At 43.4% G+C, this 20564-nt stretch overlaps 1 protein-coding gene across 19 annotated transcripts in view; it reads right to left on the bottom strand.

Moving 5' to 3' along the window:
* Positions 1 to 20564, bottom strand: part of EXT2 (exostosin glycosyltransferase 2) — a 149420-nt gene that overhangs the window by 32886 nt on the left and 95970 nt on the right. For all 19 annotated transcript variants that reach the window (XR_015142331.1, XR_015142332.1, XR_015142334.1 and 16 more), the window contains one exon: positions 11053 to 11219. Coding sequence is in view for 15 of the 19 variants with exons in the window: in XM_086341228.1 (XP_086197354.1) it covers positions 11053 to 11219 (167 nt within the window). In the remaining 4 variants the exon portion in view is untranslated. The remainder of the gene's footprint in view (positions 1 to 11052; positions 11220 to 20564) is intronic.

The raw sequence follows: 20564 nt of genomic DNA, 5'->3' as shown, positions 1-20564 counted from the left end.
GATGTGCTTGCTCAATCATGTCCAGAATTGGAAGCCTGGAATGTATTAATTAAGTTATAAAATGTTAAGGAGACCTGTGACTAAATTACAGAAGGAATTCATAGACTTTTCATTGAAGGAATTACACAGACGTTGATAATTATGACCATCGGGACTTGAACGTGAGGCCTCTCTCTGCATAAAGGATAGTTACATCTTCTCAGTGAAAGAACAAAGTTGCTGCTGCGTGGAGGTAGCGATATGCGCAGAAAGGTGTGCACGGGGCTGTGGAGTAGCCAAAGGGGTGGTGGACTTGCAGCTCCTAGACCCTAGATTCTGCCTTGTGATGTGGGGGCTGAGACTCAGCAAACATCTCACCTTTGCTAGGTGAGTTCCTGTTAGGTTCTGTCAATAGGGGCACCAGATAGAAGTTAGAAAACTGGAGCAAAGGAGAAGGAAACTACTTCTGTTTTGCCTGCTTTCCCCCGACAGTGTGGCATTTCACCCATGTCGGCAGGTGGTTCTAACCTCTTCTGGCAGAACCAACTTCATCTTGACCCCGTGGAATTACCAGCAATGGCAGCCAGTGGCCCCACCCCCCTCAGAGGTCTAAGGCCCAGCTCTGGCAGGAAGGGAGTGGGATGGGGCGTCTCCTCCATGCTTCCAGGTTCTAACAACCCCAACCTCTTCCCTCTCTTCCTTTGCTTCTCCCATCCTAGGGGTGGTGGGTACACTCTGGAATTGTTAACTCTTTGTATTTTCAGTATTCGCTTTTTGCCCTCTCAACTCTCTAATACCATGTATTAGAAATTTTCATACATTAAATCCATTCTATTGAAACCATTAGTATAGATTCTGTTTTCCTGACTATATGGATTATTTGTGAATATTAAAATATGAAACAAAATGTTCAGGTGTTTTTACCTTCACCAAAAAGAGGTTCCGAACAAATGGGTTTGAGTGGCACAGAGGCAAAAATGGAATAGTTACACAATGAAATCTTTACAGCTGGCCTGGTATGGGGAAAACTGCACTGATACGAATTACATGATCTTTACAGCTGGCCTGGTATGGGGAAAACTGCCCTGATACGAACTACATGATCTTTACAGCTGGCCTGGTATGGGGAAAACTGCACTGATACGAACTACATGATCTTTACAGCTGGCCTGGTATGGGGAAAACTGCCCTGATACGAACTACATGATCTTTACAGCTGGCCTGGTATGGGGAAAACTGCACTGATACGAACTACATGATCTTTACAGCTGGCCTGGTATGGGGAAAACTGCACTGATACGAACTACATGTCCTTATTGGTGTGACTCACTAACTCAGTGATACTTTGCTGTTTAATCACTGTGTTGTGTCCAACTCTTGGAGACCCCAGGGACTGTAGCAGGCCAGGCTCCTCTGTCCTCCACTATCTCCCAGAGTTTGCTCAAACTTATGTCCATTGAGTCTGTGATGCTATTTAACCATCCCATCCTCTGCCTCCACATAAATATGTGGGAAAAAAAATATATATGTGTGTGTGTATATATATCTCTCCACATCTTTATCCACTCCTCCGACGATAGGCATTTAGGTTGCTTCCATGTCTTGGCTACTGTAAACAGTGCAGCAATGAATGCTGGGGTGCGATCCTTTCAGATCATGTTTTTCTCCAGATACATGCCCAGGAGTCGGACTGCTGGATCATGGGTAACTCTATTTTTAGTTTTTTAAGGAACCTCTATGCTGTTCTCCATAATGGTTGTACCAATTTACATTCCCACCAACAGTGCAAGAGGTTTCCTTTTCTCCACATCTTCCCCAGCACTTACTGTTTGCTGAATTTTTTCATGATGGCCATTCTGACCAATGTGAAGTGATAGCTCATCGTAGTTTTGATTTGGATTTTTCTAGTGATGTTTGGATTACTTAGTTATGTTGAGCATGTTTTTATGTGCCTCTCGATCATCTGTACATCTTCTCTGGAGAAATGTCTGATTAGATCTTCTGCCCACTTTTTTGATTGAGTTGTTTGTTTTTCTGACATCGAAGTGCATGAGCTGTTTGTATATTCTGGAGATTAATCCCTTGTTGGTCACTTGGTTTGCAAATATTTTCTCTCATTCTGTGGACTGTCTTTTTGTTTTGTTTATGGTTTCCTTTGCTGTGCAAAAGCTTTTAAATTTAATTAAGTCCAATTTGTTTATTTTTATTTTCATTACTCGAGGCAGTGGATTGAAAAAGATCTTGCAGTGATTTATGTCAGAGAGAGTTCTGCCTATGTCTTCCTCTAAGAGCTTTGTAGTATCCAGCCTTAAATTTAGGTCTTTAATCCTTTTGAGCTTATTTTTGTGTATGGTGTTAGGGAATGTTCTAATTTCAGTCTTTTACATGAAGCAGGCCAGTTTTCCCAGCTCCACTTACTGAAGAGCTTGTCTTTCCTCCACGGTATATTTTGCCTTCTTTGTCATAGATCAGGTGACCATAGGTACCTGGATCATCTCTGGACTTTCTGTTCTGTTCAACTGATCCATATTTGTTTTTGTGCCAGTACCATATTGTTGTGATGACCATCTCTTTGTGGTATAGTCTGAAGTCAGGGAGCTCGATTCTTCCAGCTCCATTCTTCTTCCTTAAGATTGCGTTGGCTATTTGGGATCTTTTGTGTCTCCATACAAATTGTAAGAATTTTTGTTCTAATTCTGTGAAAAATACTACTGGCAATTTGATAGGAATCACACTGACTCTGTTGACTGCTTTCAGTAGTATAGTCATTTTCACAATATTCTTCCAATCCAAGAACATGGTCTCTCTCTCCATCTGTTGGTGTCACCTTTGATTTCTTTCAAGTGTATCTTATTGTTTTCTAAGTACAGGTCTTTCCCTCCTTTGGTGGGTTTATTCTGAGGCATTTTATTCTTTTTGATGTGATGGTAAATGGGATTGTTTCCTTAATTTCTCTTTCTGATCTTCTGTTGTTAGTGCATAGGAATTCAAGAGATTTCTGTGCATTAATTTTGTATCCTGCAACTTTACCAAATTCATTGATGAGCTCTACTTTTCTGGCAGTCATCTTTCAGAATTCTCCAGGCAAGAATACTGGAGTGGGTAGCCATTTCCTTCTCCAGGGGATTTTCTCCACCCAGGGATTGAACCCAGGTCTCCTGTGTTGTAGGCAGATTCTTAACCATCTGAGCCACCAGGGAAGCCCTTCTTTGTTATAATACTCTTTAAATGCCTGTAGGATCTATGACAACCTTTCCTTAATTCCTTTTCATTCCTAATGATGATAAGTTGTGTTCCTTTGTTTTGAGTGGTTTGGCTAGGGATTTATCAATTTTGTTAATTTTTTTCAAAAAGTCAGTTTTGGGGTCTATTAATTTTCTGTTCTGTTTCCTAGATTTTATTAGCATTTATCTTTATTCTTTCCTTCTACTTGCTCTGAGTTTAACTTACTCTTCTTTTTTAGCTCCTTAAAATAGAACAAAATTTAGGTGACTGCATTTAACCTTTTCTTCTCTCCTATTATATGCATTTACTTGTTATAAATTTCTCCTAAGAACTGCTTTCCACAATTTTTCTTCAGGTTGGGAAAATAATTTACTTACAATAAAAATCACCAGTTCAAAGTCTGTGTTGATAAAAGTACACAGTCCTATAACCACCATCCCAATCAGAGCAGAACATTTCCATTCTGTGAAAAGTTCCTTCTGCTCTTTTGTTCTCAGGTCTGCCCTCGCCCGTGGCAACATAGTTTCTCCTAGAATTTTATGCACAGAACATGTCAGTAAGTGGTCTTTTGCACACAGCTTCATTCTCTCAGTATAACAATTCTGAGATTTATCCATGTTGCTGGATATATCAGGAGTTTATTTCTTTTTATTGCTGAATGATATTTCACAGCACAGGTATTCCATACTGTTTCTCTATTTGCAAGTTGATTCATCTAGGTTTTCTATATTATGAGTGACGCTATGAATTTCTTTTGGAATCTGGGTCATAGAAAAGTGAAACTTTTTTTTCTTAAACTTTATGAGAATCTGCTAAACATTTTCCCAAACTGGCTGTACCACTTCTCATTTTTACCAACAACGTACGAGAGTTCTAAGCTGCTCCACATCCCCCCAGCATGCAGCACTGTCAGCATTTGCAGTTATCTTTAGTCACAGCAGTGGGTGTATGGTGATGACCCTCTGTGCTTTTACTGTAGAACTGCCCTAATGACGATGAGGTGGAGAGTTTTTCCATGTTAGTCTATACCTGTATATTTTATTTTATGAAGTAACTGCTCAAATCTTTAATTGACTTGTTTTCTCATTAGAGAGGTGTGAATAGTTCTTTATATATACTGAAAATATTTTTCCCAGTCTATAAGTTGCCTTTTTATTCTCTTATAAGTGTCTTTTTAAGTGTTGCTAATTCTGATGAAATCCAGTGATTTCTTTTCAGAGAAGGCAATGGCACCCCACTCCAGTATGCTTGCTTGGAAAATCCCATGGACGGAGGAGCCTGGTAGGCTGCAGTCCATGGGATCGCGAAGAGTTGGACACGACTGAGCGACTTCACTTCACCTTTCACTCTCAAGCACTGGAAAAGGAAATGGTAACCCGCTCCATTGTTCTTGCCTGGAGAATCCCAGGGACGCGGAGCCTGGTGGGCTGCTGTCGATGGGGTCGCACAGAGTCGGACACGACTGAAGTGACTTAGCAGCAGCAATGATTTCTTTTACAAATTATGTTATTTGTCTCCTACTTTAAAAAAAAAAACCATTGCTTAGCTCAGGCACACTAGAACTTTTTTCACTGTTACCTTGAAGAAGTTTTTATAGTTTTAGTTCTTGTATTTAGGACAAGATCTATTCTGAACTGACATATGGATATCAAATTGCTCCAGCACTATGTAGTGAAAAGCCTATTCCACCTCTACTGAATTGACTCGGGTCTTTTGCAGAAAACTGACTGACCACACATGTAGCCTATTTCTAGACTCTTTATACTCTGTTTCATTGATCTACACGTCTAAGTTTACACCAACACCACAGAGTCTTGATTACGTTAGCTTTATATGTCTTAAATAAGGCCGTCTTATAATTTTGTCCTTCTTTCTTAAAACTTTGGCTTGTGGCTTTTTCAGGTCCGTTGTGTTTCCATTTCAATTAGAACTGCTGTCAACTTCAACTTTTTAAAAAAGCCTTCTGGGATTTTGACTGTGCGTGCTTTGAATCTATAAATCAGTTTGGGGAGAACTTACCCCTTAATAATTGTGAACCTTCGGATTCAAATGTATGATACATCTTTCCATTTATGAAGCTGTTCAATTTCTTTGAGCAATGTTTCCTAGTTTTCATTGAACCGATGGGGCACACATTTTACTAAAGTTATCAAGTTGACTTGCCCCACCCTTCTCCAGGCAGCCACTGATCTTTCAATCACTGAAGATTTAGTTTGTGTTTCCTATAAATGAAATCATAAAATATGTTCTCTTTTTCACCTTGCTTCATTCACTCAGCATAATCATGTTTAAATACGTCTATATTGTACATATCAATAGCTCATCTACTTATTACTAATTAGTGCTCTACTGTATGGAGACACTACAATTAGTTCATTCATTCAACTTCTGATAAGATTTTTTTCCTCCAGTTTTTTGCTTTTACAAATAAACACTGCAAATACAAACACTAAAACTTACATTAGCGTACAAGTATTTATGTATACATATGCTCTCATTTCTCTAGGGTAAATCTCTATGGGAAGAATGGTGGGGTCACATTGTAGATTTACATTCAACATTTTAAACACCAAACTGTTTGCTGAAACGGCTGCATCTAGGTTATGGATCCCAGTAAAGTGGAAAGGCATGCGGGCCAGAATCATCTGTCTCCTATCTTTCATGTGCATGCTGGTAATGAAAATTTGTTCATTTATCAAATATTACTAACTGCTGAATGGACTGAGCTGGGTTAGGCACAGAGGATACAGCAATGAATAAGACGGCCATATTTCTGTCCCTATGGGGCTTCCATTCTAGAAGAAAAGCAGACACTAAACAACACACTTCACAATTATTTGCTTACAAAGAGGTTGAGTGCTCCAATCTGGAGACTTTCTGAAAGCTTCTTTTGATCTGAGTGCTGAAGGACGAAAAACAGTCAACAAGATAGATATAATCCTAACACACAGTGGTAACTGTGACAAAGAAGTAATTCTGGGCTCCAACATAACCCCCCTAGGACATAAATTTTTATTAACTGATTTGTTTATTCTCTTAATCCATCAAGTCTACATGAAAATAATCCCAGGCTTTGGCATAAAAAAACAGGATTTAGGAGTACCATCCTCTTCTGTCTTCTGATTTTAACACAAAACTGGGTACCCTCCCCAGAAGAGCACTATCCCTTCTGAATGATGAAAACAACCACAAACCCTCCCCATGAATCACTGGATCACGAGAAGGACGGCAGCAGTCATGGTAGAGCAGCTGATGAAGCATCTCATAAAGAGCAGAGCACGCAGCCCACCAGCCAGAACATGCACTTTCTAAGCGCTGCCCGTGCACTGGCGCTGCTGCTGCTGCTGCTAAGTCGCTTCAGTCGTGTCCGACTCTGTGCTACCCCAGAGACGGCAGCCTACCAGGCTCCCCCGTCTCTGGGATTCTCCAGGCGAGAACACTGGAGTGGGTTGCCATTTCCTTCTCCAATGCATGAAAGGAAAAGTGAAAGTGAAGTCGCTCAGTCGTGTCCGACTCTTCGCGACCCCATGGACTGCAGCCCACTAGGCCCCTCCATCCATGGGATTTTCCAGGCAAGAGTACTGGAGTGGGGTGCCATTGCCTTCTCCGCTACACAATCTTATCTAATGCACATAAGAACCCAGCGAAGCAGACACTGTCAGCACCATTCTGTGCAAGAATAAACTACAACCCAGAGAGATTACATAAGTCATCCACGGTGACAGAACAGAAACTTGGGTCCAGCACTAACTTTTTTCATAGTATTAATTATTATGCAAGAGGTAACTTTACAACAGCACCCTAGAGCACCAGTGGTAGGGATGCCTGAGAAATAAATTTGTTTTCTTTAGTACCAAGGTAATTTAGTGATGGACAAGTGATAGAAGATGGTTCTGAGGACTACTTTTGAGGACCAGTAGTCTCTGACATGGTAAAATCCTCAAGGAAGACAATATAGTGTCACCCAAACTTGGATTCAGATCTCAACTCTCCCACTTATTTAGCTGTGTGACTGTAGGGAAGTCATCTAATCTTGCTTAGTCTCAGTAAAGAAAGGGGAAAACAAAAACAAAAACAAAAACCCAACAAAACCCAATAACTGCCTAGGAGGTTTGGGAAAAGATCGTTCAGTTCAGTTCAGTCACTCGGTCATGTCTGACTCTTTGCAACCCCATGAACCACAGCACGCCAGGCGTCCCTGACCATCACCAACTCCCGGAGTTTACCCAAACTCATGGCTACTGAGTCAGTAATGCTAACCAACCGTCTCATCCTCTGTCGTCCCCTTCTCCTCCTGCCCTCAATCTTTCCCAGCATCAGGGTCTTTTCAAATGAGTCAGCTATTCTCATCAGGTGGCCAAAGTATTGGAGTTTCGGCTTCAGCATCAGTCCTTCCAGTGAACACCCAGGACTGGTCTCCACTGGTGTATGTAAACAGCCAGCAAACCGGTAGCAACACAGTAAGCAGCACGTAGATGGTGGTTAGGGAAGTTACTCCTGTCTTAGCATCTGGAGAAGACCCCCGTTACTAGAGATGAAGGGTGTCCCTGCCCCTACCTCTTGATCCACAGTTGACTGCTTCAGAGGTCACGTGGAGTAAGCACAGGGCCTCAGAGGGAAGAGATGAAGATTTAAGCTCAGTTCCTCTGGGTTTTGCACTTCCTCTCATCAATACACTTTTTGTCGCTCTAAATGAACTCAAGGTTGAAAGAGATTTCAGGCTGCAATATTCCTGAGATCCCAAGATTTTAAGCCATGGTTGAAAGGAATTCTTCCAGGGTACCTTTCTTTTATCAGACTTCATTTAGACTGACTGCAAATAGCAAAGAGGCAGCGCTCTGTCCATCTTGGCTACCTTTCCTCATTGAAATGTTCCTATTTCCCACCTTCCTTTTACCACAAAAACAAACACAAGGATATAGTTTGAAGCCATTATATATAATGGAGAGAGAAAACATTGGCAAGAAAAAAACCAGGTCTGTTTGCCATGAGTTGGCTATAGAAATAAGTAATTTGCTTTTTTTAAAAAAAGGGAAAGATAGTGTATGAAAAATCCCCAACACCTTAGGTGTGATGATAGGAAACACATCTCTATGAATGGAAATAAACCCAGGAAGGTGAGTCTATGTACTAGCTACATTCATGCCTTTCACTGGCCAGTAATGATGTCGACCAGGGTATTCACATACCAGCCTGTTTCACAACAATTTCTTTTATACTCAATGGATATATAAATACATTTTATATATAATATACATTATATATAATTATAAAATGTTGAGCTTAAAGCTCAACATTCCGAAAACAAAGATCATGGCATCTGGTCCCATCAATTCATGGCAAATAGATGGAGAAACAGTGGAAACAGTGGCAGACTTTATGGTTTTGGGCTCCAAAATCACTGCAGATGGTGATTGCTGCCATGAAATTATAAGACGCTTGCTCCTTGAAAAAAAAGTTAAGACTAACCTAGATAGCATATTAAAAAGCAGAGATATTACTTTGCCAACAAAGGTCCGTCTAGTCAAAGCTATGATTTTTCCAGTAGTCATGTGTGGATGTGAGAGTTGGACTACAAAGAAACCTGAGTGCCAAAGAATTGATGCTTTTGAACTGTGGTGTTGGAGAAGACTCTTGAGAGTCCCTTGGACTGCAAGGAGATCCAACCAGTCTATCCTAAAGGAGATCAGTCCTGGGTGTTCATTGGAAGGACTGATTTTGAAGCTGAAACTCCAATACTTTGGCCACCTGATGTGAAGAGCTGACTCCTTTGAAAAGACTCTGATGCTGGGAAGACTGAGGGTGGGAGGAGGAGGTGATGACAGAGGATGAGATGGTTGGATGGCATTACCAACTCAATGGAAATGAGTTTGAGTAAGCTCCAGGAGTTGGTGATGGACAGGGAGGCCTGGCATGTTGCAATCCATGGGGTCGCAAAGAGTCAGACACGACTAAGCGCTGAACTGATATATAGTTATTTATATATAATATGCATTATATATAATTATTTATATATATTTCCATATATGTTAAATTATTTATGTCTATATATAAAAAGGACTTCCCTGGTGGCTCAGAGGGTAAAGCGTTTGCCTGCAATGTGGAAGACCTGGGTTCAATCCCTCGGTTGGGAAAATCCCCTGGAGATGGAAATGGCAATCCATTCCAGTATTCTTGCCTGGAAAATTCCATGGACGTAGGAGCCTGGTAAGCTACAGTCCATGGGATTACACCTGGGGGAATATGAGCTTCTAATTTTTGGTGCTGGTGGTCACAGGGGGGATTCCTATTTCTTCCCTTTAAAATCCACTTTCAGTGGACATTGAATTTCCAAATACATGAGGTTTTCTAAAGTATCTTTGATATTAAGTTCTTATTTAAATGCTTTCTTCTCTGCAATAACTGTATTGTTTTTCAGTCTTCTAACTTTATTGAGGCTTTTAATGGCTAAATCAAAGATATCTCTTGGTAAATGTCATGCTGCAGTGGAAAATAGGTGTTATTTTCATATCTTCAAAAATATGATTTCTAACATAATTCCACAGTGGTAAGAGAACAGACTCTATGATTTCAATACCTTTAGACCATGAGATTTTTGCACCTTGTTTTATGTCCCTGGCTATGTTCCAATGCCTCCTAGTTTACAGTCTATGGGAACTTGAACAGAATTTGTATCCTATTATTGTGTGAAAGTTGTATGAATCTTAATTATGCTGAATTGGTTCATGGTGCCTTTCAGGTCTACTATATCTTTCTACTGTTCTGTATATTCATTCTATTAATTTTTGAAAGTCTGATATTGAAACTCCAACTAAAAATCTTAATTTACCTACTTTAAAAAAAGAACTGTAATATATAGCAGAACTATATGTAACTTTGTTCTGTATTTTCTAAGTCTCCTATAAACGTGTTATCTTACTTTAATAATTTAAAAAATAAGAAATAAAAATCCACTTTTAAGGCTTAGAAAATAAATTTCTATAACACATGTACCAAATATGGCTTCATTAAATAAAGTTTCATGATTTCTTAGAACCTCAAATTTAACAGATCCTGAGTCAACTAAAGAAGATGGTTACCTCTCTCCCCAAAGCAGGATGAGTCTTGGGGATAAATGCCCCCACTTTCCCTGGTGCCGGCTGTGGTTAATTGATGTGCACACTGTTCTGCTTGGCTCTGATACCCCCGACTCGCCCCCGCAGCCCCGGGCCTCCGCCTGTCGCCATCACGCGTCTCGCGGACATCCCCCTGACAGGACGCATCAATTCCTAGTGCTTTTCACCAGGCCTCAGCTCTGGCACTTTCCCCTGGGGAGACCTTTCCTGGTCTCCATACTTAACCCTTGAACCCGGCCTAATCCATCAGCCTCCCTGAATGAACGGTGATAGAGAATGCTCCTCCCCAAAGACAGGCAGCCAGCCTCTGCACTTCAAACTCAGAAGGCAAGCCAGCAGCGGGTCTGCTTTCTGTTTGTCAGTGTCGCCAGCTTCTTCACTTACTGATGTTTTTATTGTGGCCATGCCCAGCTGCCTGAGTCTGGGCAGTGCTCTTCATGGAGACATCAGTAAAGCGCTTGTTAAATCTCATAGATGCTCTTTTGAAGACGTCCCCTGGGACCCTCCTTGGGAGTTCCCCAAACTGGCAGTCAGCACAACTGTCATTTTGGAATAGGGGTTCCACGAAGCTCTAAAGAACAGCTTCGTGACCCACACTCCCAAGCACGGTTTTTGGGTGCTATTACAAATCACAACTTCAGAGAATGAAATATAACCCTCTGTATTAGGCAAGACAAGCAATAATGGGCAATAAATATTAAATATGAAAACACACTGTTTGAGACCTCCTTACCTCATAACCGAACTGCAGTTCATCAGAGGTCAGCATGATGATATCATCATCAATAGCCAGGACGGCCTCTGTCTCGATTTCATCGTAAGGGAAGAAGCGGTTACTCAACTTGTTTTCAGCTGTTCTCACAACTTTTAATGGAACCCGGATTTTGGGCCACAGAGAATCTGGAAAAAGAAAAAAAAAAAAAAACCAAGGTATTTATGACTCTTCTAACTTCTTTGAAAAGATAAACTGGTAAAAGCCGTGTCTCACAAATAAGACAGAAGAAGCAACTCAAAGCTGTGACTCTCATGAAATCCACAGGCGTAGGGCTTCCCCGGTGGCTCAGTGGTAAAGAATCAGCCTGCCAATACACAAGATGTGGGTTCAATCCCTGATCCAGGAAGATCCCACATGCCACAGAGCAACTGACCTGTGTGCCACAACTACTGAGCCGCTGCTCTAGAGCCCGGGAGCCCCAACTACTGAAGTCCAGTGCGCCCTGGAGCCCACGCTAGGAAACAAGGGAAGCCACTGGAAGGAGGGGCCCTCGCACTGCAACTAGAGAGCAGCCCCCACTCTCCGTAACTGGAGAAAAAGGCCGTACAGCAACGAAGACCCAGCACAGCCAAAAATAAATAAGAATATGGGGAAAAAACAATAACCGCATGCACAACTACAGGAGGGCATTCTTAAAGATGAATTTTTATAATATATCATAAATACTTCTCTTCTCTCTACATCCTTACAACACTGCTGCTGCTCAATGCTGTCTTAACCAGAATCCACAAACAGGCTCCAAGGCACAACTGAGAGGCTGGGGGTGGGGGTGGGGGGTGCCAAACGACTTGATGAAGGTCACAGGGACAGGGCAGGAGCAGGCATGGGCCCTGTCTGCCTCATTCTCAGGCCCATGGTTTGAACACCAGGACTCGACCACCTGGCCACCTCTGCATAATCCTTCCGGGTGTGTACACCCAGCCCCAAACTTGCCTGCAGCCCCTCTGGGAAACATTTGCTGAAAGAAGATGAGAGTGCCCACTTCCACCACCAATGGCTCCCAAGGCCGCCGAAGCCACCCTCACAAAACCATTGCCCTGAATGAGTTCAGCTTTCCTAACTCAGCACCTCACCGCTCAACAGCCGCTCTCTCCTGACTCACTGGATTTGGGTTCTCATCATGACCAATTTACAGAGTAAATATCAAATTTCTAGGTCCGATTACATGGGATTTTCTGGTATACTGAAGACCCACGAACTTGTGACTCGCCTTACATTTTTCCCATTCTACTTTGAAGCAATTCAACCTCAGGTTCCTCATTTTAAAGTGATGCATTTAGCACAGAATAAAATTAACACTTCTTTGGTACAGGACCTATGTCCACAGACCTCAGGGTTCTTTACAGAGGGCAGTTTGTTCTTCACACAACATTTGTCAGATGAGCACGGAAAGGTATCATATTGCTTCCAGAAACCCAACACATAATTGTGGGATGGTCTAGTTTTGTGAGTCTTGAAGCCCCAAAATGCCTGTGGCCACTCCGAAGTTATCATACCGAAGGATAAGTATGACTGAGGGAAAATCAGGAGGAAAAAAGGTTGCTCTAACAGACATCATATTAAATATCTTACTTCTGCATAATTTACAATGTGTCCAGGTAAGGTGCTCCTAGGTTCTTGGAAGAGGCCTGTGAAAGTGCGAGGCCCTGTAATTAAAGAAGATATTCCTATACATATATATATATATATATGAAGAAGATAGTCCTTAAGTTCTAAATAAGCCTAGGGCCTAAAACGCCTGGTGACACAGATTGTAAAGAGTTTTCCTGCAATGCAGGAGACCTAGGTTCGATCCCTGGGTCAGAAAGATCCCCTGGAGAAGGGAATGGCTACCCATTCCAGTATTCTTGCCTGGAGAATTCCATGGACAGAGGAGCCTGACAGGCTATAGTCCATGGGGTCACAAAAAGTCAGACACAACTGAGCGACTAATACTTTCACAGCCTGAAAAAGCTCAGGGTCTAAAAATGTGTTCAACTCCAAAAAAAAGCATGTTTGAGAAAGGACTGGAGACCAAAGAAATGATCCAATGGGTCAGTCCCTTTTAATCAATACTTAACCTGGTCCAGAATGACATAATCAAAAACTGTCTTCAGAATAAATGGATAGGCACAGGACTAAGAGACTGGAGACCTGAGTTCTGCATTTCCCATGGGGTTCTTAGGCAGGTCCCTTCTTCTCAGGGTAAGAGTAAGTGGAGAGAGAGAAGGGAACCTTCATTAAGCAACCAGTATATGCCAGATACTTTACAGGTGCACTGTCATTCATCCTCCTGACAAGTCTATGGAGCAGAAATTATTTACAGAGTAGGATTCACAAGGCTCAGAGAGGTTAAGTACATTGGCTGGGGTTAGGGCTAAATGATACAGCTAGCATTTGAATCTAAGTCTGTTTAGCATCAAAGACCAAATAGGACCTGCACCGTTTACTGCAGCTTGAAAATGTCATGTTTCTCTGAATCTGGAACAAAAACAATCATCCTTATTCTTCTCTGCTTCCCATTCCCTCTTCCAGTTAAGTAAAAGAAATCCCTGTCATAAATCCAAATCCTTAGAAAACATGAATAAATTGTAATACCTAAAAGTGAAGGAAGTTATAGCTCTAACTAGATCAGTGGTTATCTTTAGATCAGTGGTTCTCAAATGGTGTCAGGATTCCTTCGTGCTCTTAAAAACTGTTGAGATCCCCAAAGAGGTTTTATTTATGTGGGACACACACACACAATTTATTATATTCTGAATGAAAACCAAGGAAACTTTAAAACCCAGGACACACGAGCACACCCTCCATCAGCCAGTAGAGTGGTGATGTCATCCCATGTTGGGCAGCCCCTGGAAAACCCCACTATGCACACGTGAAAAATATAAGCGTGGGAACGCAGGGTGACTCAGCATTCTCAGAGAAAGAATTTCAACCTCACCAACCCTGTGAAAGGACCTCAGGGATGCTCAGCAGTCCCCGGACTGCACTTTGAGAACCTCTGTATGAGACCTTGTATTTAGATTTGGGTACTGCAATAGAGCTGCCCAGCATGGCTCAGACGATAAAGAATCTGCCTGCAATGTAGGAGACCAGGGTTCAATCCCTGGGTCGGGAAGATTCCCTGGAGAAGGGAATGGCAACCCACTCCAGAATCCTTGCCTGGGGAATTCCATTGGCAGAGGAGCCTGGAGGACTACAGGCCGTGGGGGCGCAAAGAGTCAGACATGACTGAGCGACCAGCACACAAACACTTACAGAAGAACCAACAAACTGGGAGATAGGCGGAGTTGACGAGGACAGTACAGGTCCTCGGATCCAGGATCTCTTTAAACTGAATATGCCATGCACTGCCTCTCAGCTCCAAATTCACCCTTCACTGCCCTGGGGGTGATACTGGCAGCCAGCCCCATCACCATTTCCCCTTTGCCCGCTGACGTGACGTTAACACGTCAGCAGCAGGTGCTGGAGGGACGCTGGGAGGTGAGGGCTTTGCTTCCTGGTTCCGGTGTGCCTTTTTCACTTGCTCCTTCGGTATTTGGCCAGCAGGTAGGCAGCAGCACCCCTCTCCAGCACATGTAGACGGCACCCCCAAGGGAGGCTCCCAGCAGGTTCTACAGACACCCCAACAGGCTCCCGAAGGAGTCTGGCAGCTCCTCTGCAGGCAGTTTCCTGGCAAGTTCTGTGATACCTTCAGCAGCAACTCAGCTGAGGTTCTGCCCTCAGGTGGTTCCTCAGGAACTGAAGCCCTCGCCAGTACCCCTCTGAGTCCAATAACACCCCCCGGATGGCTTCCCGTTGAATTCCGTGGGTATCCAAAGGGGCTGCTGGTTTCCTGTTTGCCAGACTCAGCCTGTGGCACCTGAGCAGCTTCACCATGCAGTGGGTCTGAATCTCAGACCGAGCTGGGGGAGGCGCTCTCAATCCCCAAGCTGATTTCCTATATCTCGGGAGCTCTCTTCACCCTTTAGCCACCAATCTCCTAGTCCTCGTTAACAATTCCTAGTTAAAACTTGAACTTTTCCTGGTCAAGTTGCTGTGTGGTTTCTGTCTCCCACCTGGACCTTGACTAACACACTAGGGCTATCAGAAGGGTTCCCAGATGAAAGGCTTCTGAATGGCTTCTCTATGGCTTCTGAAGCTAGAAGCGTGACCAACGCCTGGGTGAAAGTTACAGGGAAACCGATTCAGGCTCAAAGTCGGTAAGAATGTTCTGATGGAACGAAATGCCTTCAGCAACGCTATGTGCTCTTCCACGTGAAATGTACCAACTTCAGGGACCAAACAAGACACCTCTGAGGGCTGTATGGCCAGTCACGTTTCACAGAGAGAACAGTCTTTGGAAAGAGCTTCAAATCTCAGGTGTTTGTATTCCTTATCAGCTATGTGATCTTGAACAAGTCCGTGATTCTGTACCTGTTTCTTTGACTATGAAGATGGGATAGTGACACCATCTCCACCTGTGGCAAGGCGTGAGGAGGAACAGGAATGCGTTTAGCAGCTCAGTGCCCAGCACGTGGCAGAACGTCCACCAAACGTTGGCTGTGCTTTCCCTTGCAAGTCTGTGCCTATTTACAGACCAAAGGATGAACCCTAGGTAGTGGTGGCAAAGAGGCACACGTTAGATCTCGTACATCACTCCAACAGTCTAGTGGCATGTCCTCAGCTTTTATCTTCAAAGTTCACTTTGAGACTAGCGGAAACCCTGCCATTAATCCTCTAGAACTGAAAAAACCTAACTTGCCAACAGTTCCGTTGGCAAGAAACATGGAACTCTTGCCAAGGAAATTTCACAAGGCAGCAAACAGCCTCTCTTTCTGCAATACAGAAAGAGGCTAGAAAACAGGTGAGCTGCTTGCGTGACGTGTCAATGTTCTCGACCCTGGATGAGAGTCCCTCTCACCCAGGGAGTGTGCACCACATCTTCAACAGAGAGTTTTCCACATTCTTTTCCTATGTGTAGCCAGAAAATTACTCAAGACAATGTCTAAAAACAACCTTCCTTGATAAGGTCTTTGATAGGGAAGTTTCAGCAAGTGAGGAAAGCTAAATGGGTACAGATGGAAATGTAGAATGAATCGTGGCTTTCTTGGAAAGGTGATTACCTTTTCCTGTCCTGAGTTGGGCCTGGAGAGCCAAAGGCAGCTTTGGTAAAAGAAGTCTCCATCTCAACGGTCCAGCTCCCTATGAACCACTGTGACCACAAGGAAGGACTCCAAGTAGAACTCCCAGTTGCTTGTTTTCACAGCTTCAAATAGAACAGGCCTCTAAGGAGGGGATCCAACTTCCTTGGGCTTTTGTATCCCTTCTGTGGAACACGGGAACAAGAAAGTGGCTAGCCAAAGAAGCATTATAATTACTCCCTGCCTTAAAGAAGATAATTCTGATATAGGATTTTGATACAGTTTGGAAAAAAAAAAAAAAAGGACAGGAATACAAGGTAGGAAAGAAAAACATAAGTGAGAAAGAACAGAAGACTTGTATTTTTCTTTCCGTTAGTACTTTCAAAAGAATAAGATTTATTTTTCTGCCTCTCTTCGAGACCCTGATAAGAACCTGGTTGATCTGCATAATCCCAAATCAGAGACCTGACAAAGCATGATCTCCTTGCTGCTAAACAGCAATCTGAATAGACACAGTGGGGCTCGGGGCATAGAGCATGAGCTTGGATCCAGAGAGACTTGTGTTCATTTCTGCAGACCTCTGACGTGTGCGTGTTAGTCGTTGAGTCGTGTCCGGCTCTGTGTGATGCTATGGGCTGTAGCCCACCAGGCTCCTCTGTCCATGGAATGCTCCAGGCAACAATATTGGAGTGGGCTGCCATGCACTTCTCCAGTGGATCTTCCGAACCCAGGGATTGAACCCGGGTCTTTGCATTGCCGGCGAATTCTTTACTGTTAGAGCCACCAGGGGAGCCCTAGGGCAAATTACTCAGTTAATCTGAGTTTCACTTTTGTAAATGGGGATAATATCAGCTTCTTTCAGTTTTGTTATAAGCAGTAGAGACAATACGTGTAAAGCACTCAGCACGGTTCCCATTCCTTGGATATAAAAGGTACACGATACATGTTGTAACAACACTGTATCATTCTCATTTTCACAGATGTGCGTAGTGGTTCAGTCATGTCTGACTCTTTGCAGTCCTTTGGACTGTTGCCCGCCAGGCTCCTCTGTCCATGAGATTTTTCAGGAAAGAATACGGGAATAGGCTGCTATTTTCTTCCTCCAGGAGATCTTCCTTACCCAGGCATCTTCACAAATGGATTCTTGTAAAGTCTTACAAACTTCACTTTGCCTCTGACATTTTGAAGCGGTGTAGACAGAAGAACAGGGGGTGACTCCTTAGCAAGCAGAAGGAAACAGTGTCACAGCTAGAAACCTCGGGTCCTTCCACCACTGCTTGGCCCAGGTGGGGTCTTTTCCTTATTCTTTTAACCTCTAAATGGAACTGCATGAATTGCAGCTTGTGTCTCATCCTGCAAATCTATAGCCGGCAAAACAGAAATGTCACCTTCCATTCACACAAAGTAGTCTGAAAAATAAGATTTCTCAAAAACATTGCCAAATTTATGAAAAACAAACAGCTGAGCCAGCTGACCTGATAACTTTACAGTTCTGAGCTTTAGTCCAACTTGGAGAAAAAGAACTCCTTGTGTTAAGGATTTTTTAAAAAACATGTATTGATTAACAGTTTTCTCCAAGTTGGATGCCAGGAGCCATGTGAGCTAGGAGAATTCTCCAACTTGGCAAAGGTACTACGAAATGTTCAGGTTGTCCGACGATGACCCCAAGTCCATCCTGGGGATCACTGTCAAACACAACCACAGATTCACAAAATCAACCATCAGGTTATCTCTGTACAAATCTTGAGCTCCCTCCAGAAGTCCTCAACCTGCCTGGTGAACAGCGGGTCCCCAGACCCTCACTCCCCACGGTCCCTGAATTCAGCTGGAAGGAAGGGCACTCCTGCTTCTGCTTCTCGATGGCCTCCATCCCGACAGACCGCCCTGCAACGCTCAGCCAATCCCATCCTGCCTATTAAGAACTGTGGAAGTAGCAACCCGAAGCTGGGGTGGCCATAGGGGAGTTCCCTGAGATCAATTCAAATTTAAAAACTGAAATCAGTTAAAACAGAAGGCTGAGTTAAACCTATCTGAAATGTACGATGTAACAGCTTCCTTCAGGCTGAGGCCAGGGGCCAAGCCTAACAACCTCTATATCCATCAAGCCGGGAAACTGAAAAGCTGAGGTCGGAGGAGGGCAGTGGCTCGCCTCTTTCGTCTGACAGAGCTCAAAACCAACGTGACGAAAGCTCGCTGGAAATTTCTATTGCCTAGTCTAAGTATTTACTTAAACTTCAAACCCAGCAATTTAGACTTAAATGTAACCAAAAAGAAAATACTATTTGGTTGGGTTGGAGAGTGAAAAAAAAAAAAAGTAGAGGGGAGGGATTTCTGCCTACACTAATCCTCCCAGCAGCAGACATGTTAACCACAATATTTATTTTAGTAAATGTAGAGAAAGTGAAAAACATCACTTTTGCCTCTAATATTTCAAAGCCTTGGACTTGTCTTTTAAAAAATATATATGTTACTAATGCCGTACATGAAAAATCAGATGCCTTTGCTGGCACGAGGGCCAGAGCTGACAGCCCCATTTACCAACTGAACAAACACCCCACAGAAGATTAAACACAGTTCATGTTCTCCCCAAACAACCACAACGCCAGAACCAGAGCCCTGACCTAAAAACCACTGTTAGAAAAAAAGCTGGTCCGGCCCTTGAATGTGTCAAAATTTGGGCCTCATCAGTTGAGGGCTCTTTCCTCTCTAGAGCCAAAATATTTCAAAAATAAACTACACTCTTGGTCATGACATTCACCACTACACTTTGGTAGGGTGTACCAAAAATTAAAACTAAACACCCAACTCCAGAACCTAGGTTTGTGCTCTTGCTTTTAGTGACAGCAATGTAGGCAGGACCTTAGACCAAGAAGGAAGAAAACTATTTCTCTTTTCTCACAGTTTGCAGTGATACTTGCTCCAAAGAAGTGACTCAAAGTCACATTAAATAAGTCACCTTATGCCCAAAGTGGCTAACCCGGGTTTCTAAGGAGACGTCTCTTCTGCATTTAGCAGCAGCACTGCCTGTCTGGGCAGGAGGGTGGGGTGCAGCTGGGGTGCTCCCGCCCTGGAAGCTGGTGGCCTCGGCATGCAGCAGGGTGACTGCAGATACGACACACAGCTGTTCCAGCTCCAACAAGGGACACACAGCCTTCCTTCTGAAACACAACCCATCCTTTATGAATGAAGACTCAGATGAGCAATCCAGTGCCTCCGATCCACTCACTCTGGGTGGACCTGGGGCTCTGAAGAGCCTCCCTGCTGTCCCGTTCTGTCCCCTCGGCCTCCTCCTCCTCCCCCTTCCCGTCAGTTTCATCCTCTCTCCCTCTGAGAAGGTGCCAACATCCTCTTTTTCTTCTACCCTTTTCTGTCCCCTTTATTGAGAGTCAAACAAACAAAAAAAAATCCAAGAATGTTGGGAGGAAAACAACCCGGCACAAAAGATGAGAATAGCAACAACGATAAACGCCGTGTGCCTCAGGGCGTACTATGGGCCTTCACGTAAAAGAGCTACTTTGTTTACTAAACTGTGGCCCCCTGAATCTAAAAAGCAAGTACTGATGCAGAGAACAAAAGTCCCACCAAGGAAAAAATTTTAAAGTCTCAAGAGGGCATTTAAATCCTGATTTGCCTCACAGACAGAAGTATATTCTTCTCCCAGCCTAGACTAGGGATCTACTACTGGGTTTTCCAAGGTTGACTATCCCGACTTCAGGATAACCAATTAAACGGGAACAGCCATAAAAAGTGCAGATACTACTGTCAGGCAATAAACTAGACCTTATCGGTGATAGTGGTGCACATTACAAACTTCAAACTCATTCCTTGCTCTAATCCATCAGAAACTTCCTGGCTTTAATAGGCTATAAAGGGCAGGGGCTTTGAAGTCCCTGGGATTAGGATCCATAATAGACGGACTGAATGAGAAACGAAATGCAGGTGGAACGTACATTATGCGTCCTGAATTAAAAACAAATCCAATGAATCAAACAGGCTCAGCCCGAGCTGCCAGTCAGCAGATTACAGGGGTGGCCAAGGCAAGGGACAGAGTGATTACGGATGAGCTGGTGGGAACTTCCAGTGAGGGGTCACTTTAAGGAGCTGATTCAAGCCTGGGAGGGCGCACTTTGCTGACTCTGCCCATCAGAGGTGAGGCCGTCCTTTTTGAAGAAGAGCACAGTATCAGAGCTGAGATAAGGAAGGAGAAAACTAATGCCTTTTAAACTGACTTTTCATGTAAACAAATCAGCTGAGAGGGTTGAGGGAAGCTGAGATCTGTTTTCCCAAGGCTGATGGCCTTTGATCCTATTGATTCCTAAGCCCTCAAACACTTGTGGCTACAGAGCATGCCATGGGCTAAGAGTTAAA

The sequence above is a fragment of the Bos grunniens genome, chromosome 15 (assembly GCF_055505025.1).
Source record: "Bos grunniens cultivar Pamir isolate PY7600 chromosome 15, Bosgru_T2T1.0, whole genome shotgun sequence".
Taxonomy (NCBI): domain Eukaryota; kingdom Metazoa; phylum Chordata; class Mammalia; order Artiodactyla; family Bovidae; genus Bos; species Bos grunniens.
Note: the sequence above shows the minus strand (reverse complement) of the source record. Positions and strands in the feature narration are given on the sequence as shown.